Source organism: Terrapene carolina, unplaced genomic scaffold, assembly GCF_002925995.2.
Source record: "Terrapene carolina triunguis isolate 2854851 unplaced genomic scaffold, T_m_triunguis-2.0 Scaffold194, whole genome shotgun sequence".
NCBI classification, from domain to species: Eukaryota; Metazoa; Chordata; order Testudines; family Emydidae; genus Terrapene; species Terrapene triunguis.
Window position 1 is genome coordinate 3,119,837 of NW_020664545.1, and position 6,845 is coordinate 3,126,681.

The 6,845-nt window shown below is 54.7% G+C and overlaps 1 protein-coding gene across 1 annotated transcript; it reads right to left on the minus strand.

Annotated features, from left to right (window-relative positions):
• Positions 1 to 369: 369 nt before the first annotated feature.
• Positions 370 to 6,710, minus strand: BABAM1 (BRISC and BRCA1 A complex member 1). The gene is made up of 8 exons (XM_029912291.1): positions 6,211 to 6,710; positions 5,877 to 5,935; positions 5,246 to 5,366; positions 4,758 to 4,836; positions 3,722 to 3,746; positions 2,942 to 3,071; positions 2,202 to 2,288; positions 370 to 1,214 (listed from the first exon to the last, which is right to left on the minus strand). Exons 1-8 carry the CDS (start codon positions 6,484 to 6,486, stop codon positions 1,014 to 1,016), a joined length of 978 nt encoding a protein of 325 aa, XP_029768151.1. The 5' UTR covers positions 6,487 to 6,710; the 3' UTR covers positions 370 to 1,013.
• Between the last annotated feature and the right edge of the window lie 135 nt (positions 6,711 to 6,845).

Sequence of the window (6,845 nt, forward strand, 5' to 3'; positions counted from 1 at the left end):
CGCACACCGGGCCGATCCCCGCCCCCTTCCATCTCGCGGAGGGCGGGGCCGCCGCCGCTCCTCCGCCCGCGGGCAGGGTCCGGAGCCGCCCCGGGGGGGCTCCCGCTCACGGCGGCGCCATCTCGCCTCAGCCCCGGGCCGCGTCCGCCCGTCCGCTTCGAATCGCCCTCCCGCCCCGACTGCGCCTGCGCGCCCGCTCCTCATTGGCCGCCCCGGCTTCTCCCTCCCAGCCAATGGGCGAAGGCGCGGCCCGCTCGCGCGCATTGCAGGGGGGCGGGGGGGTTTCCCAGGGCAGCGCTGGTCTAAGCCCAGGGGCCGCAGCAGGGGGGTCCCCAGGGGGCTTAAAACAAGACAAGGAGCCCGAGACCCTGGCGCTGAAAGTTTCCTTTTATTCCCCTGATTTGGCTTCAAGGCAGATTTTTGCAAAGCTTTTTGTTTAAACCATTTCCCGAGACCGGCCGCCCCCTTCGGATGCCCAGTAAAACCACCAGCATGGCCCTTAGTCCTGGTGGGGGCGGCCCATCGAAAGCCCAGGCTACGCCAAGGTGTGGAACTGAACCTAGGCGGGAGCTGGCCAACCCAGCAAACACACACCTGTAACACGGAAAATCCCATTTGTGTTCCTTGCAACTATTTACAACACAACACGTCTGGTCTGGCCAGTGAAACCCTTGGACACGCAGAGAGGCAGAAAGTCGTCCAGCCAGTTAAAGCCACTGTCACGAGCTTTATCTTGTGATGCAAAGATCCGATCTTTTAACTGGCAACAACAAAATATTAAAGGCAATTCATACAGGCAGCTTTATGGAGAGAGTTCATTGGATGAACAGTTTTCCTGGAGATCTGCCTTTCAGAGACAGAGGCAGCAATTCTATGGGCAGTTAAACAAAAAAAAACTGTTACAAGACTTTTGGCTCATCAGTACCCAGTGCACAAGACACCTTGCAGCGAGAAGAGGCCTCCTGAATTATGCAACACTGGTAGGGAGAACTGGGCACTTGAAGGATCATTTATTACACAGTGGCTTCGATTTCTGCTGGCTCTTCTTCCTCGAGCAGGCTGTAGGAGGCGTGGGTCTGGAAGGGCCTCTGGAGGGGATGGGCTAGGAGCTTAGCCATGCAGTTGTGCAGCTCCACCGCAGGGCCTGTCACAGACACTTCATATTTGTAATTGGTGCCTTTGGTGTCCAGGTTGCTGAAAAAAGTGTACATCTCCTGGCAAAAAACAGAACAGCTCAGTTACAATCAGGCATTGAGCACGAGACGAGGGCTGGCTAAAGCACACTGCTGGGGTCAGGAGACGTGGGTTTGCCACTGACCCACTGTGGGATTCCAAGCAAGTCACTCTGTGCCAGACCTCAGTTGCCTTATCAGTTAAATGGGCGTTAATGCTGGCTGACCTATGGGATGCCATGGGGTTTAATTCATTAACATTAACTCATTAGCGCCTGGATGTGATCCTCAGGCAGACAGCACTAGAAATGTACAATCTGATCACGAGCTGATGCCTACTGTGATGCCAACACTTGCTCAGTAAGAATGGTACTAACCGAGGCTGGATTTGAACTGACCATTTACCAGTGAAATACCAATCCCACAGGTCAATGTCAGAGTCAGCACAACGGTTTAAACCGCACATGGAACCCCGTTGGGCCTAGATATTACAGCACAAATATGCAACAGTGTTCGGGCCTAGACCATTGTAATACCAGGGCACCAGCAGCAGTTGAGAAGTTAATAAGCATTGGACTTGAGACACTGTTCAGCTGCTGCAGTCCTATTCCTAGAGATTATTAAAATAGAGAGTGGGTCCAGACACAGACTCAGAGAGACACCCAAATACTGGCTCTGTCCTCAGTTGATGTCCTAAGCTTTTACCTCGAATGTTTGCCATTTTCCTTTTCTGGGGATCGCTGGGCCACATGCTAAGAATGGAGCCAGCGTGTCTGCCATGACAGGCATCGCCATTGGGCAGCTGGAGGAACACGCAAAAGGGGCCGACTGAAAGAACCTCTCCATCAACCAGCTCTCAGGGAGGGAAAAAAATCGATGGATCTTAACCACTAAGAAGACATGCAAGGAACGGCCCAGGACAGACGGGGATGGCAGAGGCTCGTCCGTGTCTGAAGCGATGTCTGATGGAGTGGGGAGGATTCAGACAAGAGAGGGTGGGTCACGCTACGGATCCCACGGGGCTCTCACCTTCCAGCTCGTCTCGTCCTCTTTCTCCTCGGCACCATTGTGGATATAAACCACGTCAAAAAAGAAATAAGGGCACTGAAGCATTTTCTGTAAAGAAGGGGGAAAAAAGAACATTCCTTCTCACTGTAGAGTCTGATTAGCAGGTTCCACGGCAAAGCCGAATCCCAGGGTAAACGGCTGGGGGGGGAAAGGTACCAACCTGACCGATGTGGCGCTTGAGATCTTTGGGTATAGCAAGGAGCAGTGCGCCCGCCCTGTGCCCCACCCACCCTCCTGATGGGAACCCTTCATCTTTCTAAGGTAAGAGTGGTGTCCCTGGTCCACTTAAAGCCTTGGTTCCGTGGCCGATTGGTGCTGGCTGCAGCAGTGGCTTTTGTGCCATGATTGCCAGTCGGCTGGGAACCGAGCCGAGACTAAGCTCATTCCAAACAGCCCATCGTATGGCCATCGCTGCTGACCTGGGCTGGATGCAAACTACTCCCCGTTATCTGGCCTGAGCCATCCAGCCCTGCCCATCTCCCCACATAGCAAGCACGTGAGAAGACTCAGCTTTGGGGTCAGGCCCCAGCAGGCACCATTGGCTCTTGAGAACTGCAGGGGTTTATGGCCTGATTCACAAAGGTTCTTGATTCCAATGAGGGTGCCCAGCACCTCTGACAGCCGCCCGCCCCGGACAGTAATCCAGCAGCACTGGAACGCTGCTTTCTGGCCAACGAGTAGGAAAACCAGGAAGCACCTACCTTCATCTGCTCTGTCATGGAGAACTGAGGCTGACAGGCCGGCCGGCTATACACCAGGATGGTCCTAACCACATAGGGAGGCGGGATTGTCTGGATGTTTTCCGTCACCGGCAGCTCAATCTTCTGCTGTCTGTGCCATTAAAGAGAAAGGACGCGGTTCAGAAATACCAGCACACGCGCTCACGAAGCCGCTGGGTCAGGTTGCTAAATAAGCACATACACAGCTACGGTTATGGCCGCCAGCAGGTGAATCTTGGCTCCAGACTCTGTTAAAGCCAATGGGCCAAGCACCTGCTTTCAGGTTCTACAGAAAGAGCAAACAACATGCAGTAAAAACAGCTGCAGACAATGGGGCCGCATGGCAGATAAGAGCTAAGCTCCATGGTCGGAGGGGTTTCCCTGGTTGTGGATACAAGGGCTAGGACATCCCTTGCAGCCTGTGTGTTTTGGAGAAGCCCAGCAGGAGGAGTTCTGAGCAGGACCCAGAGAGGAAGCAGAGAGAGAGTTTCTTGGGCACAGAGCTCGCTGGAGTGGCAGACCTGGAGATCTCTCAGCAAAGAAGCTGCCTGCTGCTGTTTGTTTCTACTGTGTTCATGGAAACAGGACTTTTTTTTAAATCAGCAAAAATACACCAAGAACGAGACCTGATTCGTATAACTGATTTCTCATCCTAATGGAAACAAGGCCCTGGACATTGGCTAAACCGCTCAGACCAAAGGGGCAATGCAACTATAAAAGCAATATTTGCAATCTCTGCCTTCCACGGAGCAGCAAACTTACATGAGATTGAAGAGGCCTTCGAGATCTAGGGTCCGAGAGATAAGGACTTGTCCTTACACACACGCGGCCCTTCCAGATGCCTTTAGGTGTTTTTAGCTGGTGAGCTCGTTGGGGTCACTTGGCGTGGCACTTGGTTTGTGCAGCACCTACCACCATGGAGCCCGAGCTGGGGGGACCTCTGGGAGCTACCGTGAGTGATAAGCAGTCAGACATTTCTGATTGGTCACACTCTAGAGACAGACAGAGGGGATGGGGACGGGCTGGAACATCTACATGTATTTAGTAGGGCAAGCAGACTATTCCCAAATAAAATGCTGAGTTTTCCATCTATCCTAGGCGACCTGCTACCAGAGTAGGTGAGCATCTCATAACCTTTAACGTATTTATCCTCCCAGGGCAGGGCTACTAGTCCCATGGGACAGGTGGGGAATCGAGGCACAGAGAGGAGTGATTTGCCAGTGTGTCTATGGCAGAGAAAAGAACTCAGCCCAGGTCTTCAGAGACCCAGGACAGTGCCCCTAACCGCTGCACCATCCTTCCTAGGGTGCATGAGCACTGACTGCAGCCCCTGCTCAGCTGAGTCACCCCACCAGGAGGGATGTCTGTGATCTCTCTGCACTTGTTCCCTACAGGCAGCACTGGCTTACACGGAGATCTGCTGCCATCTTCTGGCAAAACAGCAAATAACAGAAATATCAAAGGATCCCCCAGATCATCCACACACTTCATGAAATAAATCCGTTACAACCCAGTCCTTTGTTCCCAGAATAGGATTCACTCTCTCAGGATCTGGGAAGTTCCTGACGTCAGGCCTGAGTTGGGCTCTAAGCTTCCTAGAAAGTCAAGGGGCTGAGAATCTGCATGTGCACATTACCAAAAGTCTCCGTGGCTGCAAGGCTCGCAAGCCCTGTTTTGAAGGCCAATGTCACTCTGTTCACGGGCGACTAGTGGCGTTGGGGGATCGGAAGGCAAGAAGGATCTCAGGCCCATCCATCTACAGCACAGACCCCACTCCCCACCCCCCATCAAAGGATACTGAATGACTTGCAGACCACGGTTTCCAGGTCATACAGGCAGCTGCACACTTCTCTGGGGTCAGAAGTGAAACCGGAGAGCTAAAAGACAAGACAAGGATGTTAAAGGAAAGCGACAGAGACTCCCTCTGGAATCACACCAGGATGGTGGTGCGAGGAGAAATATATCTCTGCAGTGCTTAGCACAACGGGATCCCTAGTCTCACAATGGGTTCCCTAGGTCCTGTTGTGAGAGAGGCTATTAAAGGCGATCTGGAAAGATGACGCCCAAGGCTTGCCCCTGGGTATTTTCTGTGATGGATAAAGGCCTGCCAGGGGGGTTTGAGATCACTGTTTTCAATTTTTTCTACTTCTTCTACAAGTTAGGAATTTGGGGCTCGTCTCCTGTTTTTCCTGGAAAACCCAACTAGATGGCTGCTTGGACAGCTGCAGCCTGGCTGCTCCTCGGTACCGGAAAGGAAAGTGCCAGGCCTGCGGGGGTCTCACTCACCCAGGTGACATCATTGTTCACCACCACCAGAGCGAACTCATGGCATTTGTCGATTTTGTGCTTCGTCCTCACAAACATCTCAATCATCTTCTGGGAGATGTTCAGAGCATTGGTTTTGGATCTACAGAGCAAGCGAGAGAGCACACCAAGGTCAGCGACTGTCTAACACCTTCCCATCCCCCTCCTCCCCCAGCATCCATGCATCACATCCTTAAGGGGGCGTTGAGGGAGTCCCAGCCCCCTGATCCGCAGGGCTGATCCGAACTGGGTCTCAACACCTCTCTGCCTCTTCCCTCTGGCTCACTTTAACATCACTCCCTCCCTATTTTCCAGGCTGCACTGTCTGATGCTTTGAACATTGGCCTGACACCTGGACCCCGCCGTCACCCATGCCTTTCCTCACCATGCCCATGAGGCCATGTCATCCATAGACCTCCAAGTACTTTACAAGAGGAGGGTCAGTACCATTAGCCCCATTTCACAAGTGGGGAAACTGAGGCACAGATAAGGGAAGCAATTTGCCCAGGGAGTCCGTGACAAAGGTGGGAACAGAACTCAGATCTCCTGGCTCCCAGGCCGGTGCCCTGGACGGCATTCACAAAACACTGACCGAAAGATAGCAGCTGCTCACCCGTTAAAGGATTCTAGTTTGGGCAGAGACATTTCCTCGGAGAGGTCTAAACAGATGATCTGCATTAAAGAAAACAGCAGCATTAGCATCTCATGTCATTCATGAGCCCATCACACCGGGAGCTTCGGCTTTACATGGACCACTAGCCCCCACGGCCCGGCTGAGCGGCAACGTTTAAACACACACACGGCCAAAAGAAGGGTGCCGGGTTAAATCGGGTCCATTCGGCTCAGCGACCTGGGCGCGGACTCTCTCCCAGCAGAAGGGCCTTGGCAGAGAATGCAGGAGACCCACCCAACGGAAGGCAGGCCAGGAGTGTGACACTGGCACTCACCACTTTCTCAGGGCAGTTCACCCTGGGTGTCTTGACCTGGAACTCCGTGGGCTGTGCCGGGACCTGCCAGTCTTTGCCGTTGGGCGTGGCAGCGCTCTGCGGGCTGTCATCGGCACTAGCCGCCTCTCCTTCCCCCTCGCTGCGGTTCCCCACGCTGGCCTGCGCGCTCAAGGCTCGGTCCTCGGCCCCCTCCGGGTTGGAGCGGGTTCTGGGCCTCTGCTCCGTCGCCTTCTCCTCCTCCTCCTCGGCGGCGCTCCCAGGCTCCGAGGTGTCCATCAGGTTGCTGCGCTCCACAGGCGACTCCAGCTTGGATGCAGCACAGGGCTCCCTGGTTCAGGCAGAGGGAGATAAGCGGCTCGGTGCAGGGATGCTGCACGGACAACCCCATGTACAGCCCTCCACTGGCCGGAGTGGGCTAGACAGGGCCTGGCGGGACTTTCTCCCCTCCCCTCCCTATGGCTTGCTGCTGGGAGGGCATCGGGATCTGGCCTTTGGGTAGGGGTCCCCAGCACCCAAGTCAGTCAGCCTGTTCCCCCATCGCTCCCCCAACCCACCCTGGTCCCTCCATCGCTCCCCCCAACCCAGTCCCTCCATCGCTCCCCCAACCCACCCCAGGCCTCCCCATCGCTCCCCCC

Excerpts from the sequence above, each read along its gene's own strand:
- BABAM1 (XM_029912291.1), bottom strand. The coding sequence starts at position 6,486 with ATGGACACCTCGGAGCCTGGGAGCGCCGCCGAGGAGGAGGAGGAGAAG. Across the intron at positions 5,367-5,876 it reads AAACTAGAATCCTTTAACGG|ATCCAAAACCAATGCTCTGA; the intron begins GTGAGCAGCTGC and ends CTTGCTCTGTAG. Across the intron at positions 3,072-3,721 it reads GAAGGCCTCTTCAATCTCAT|ACAGCAGAAGATTGAGCTGC; the intron begins GTAAGTTTGCTG and ends TTAATGGCACAG.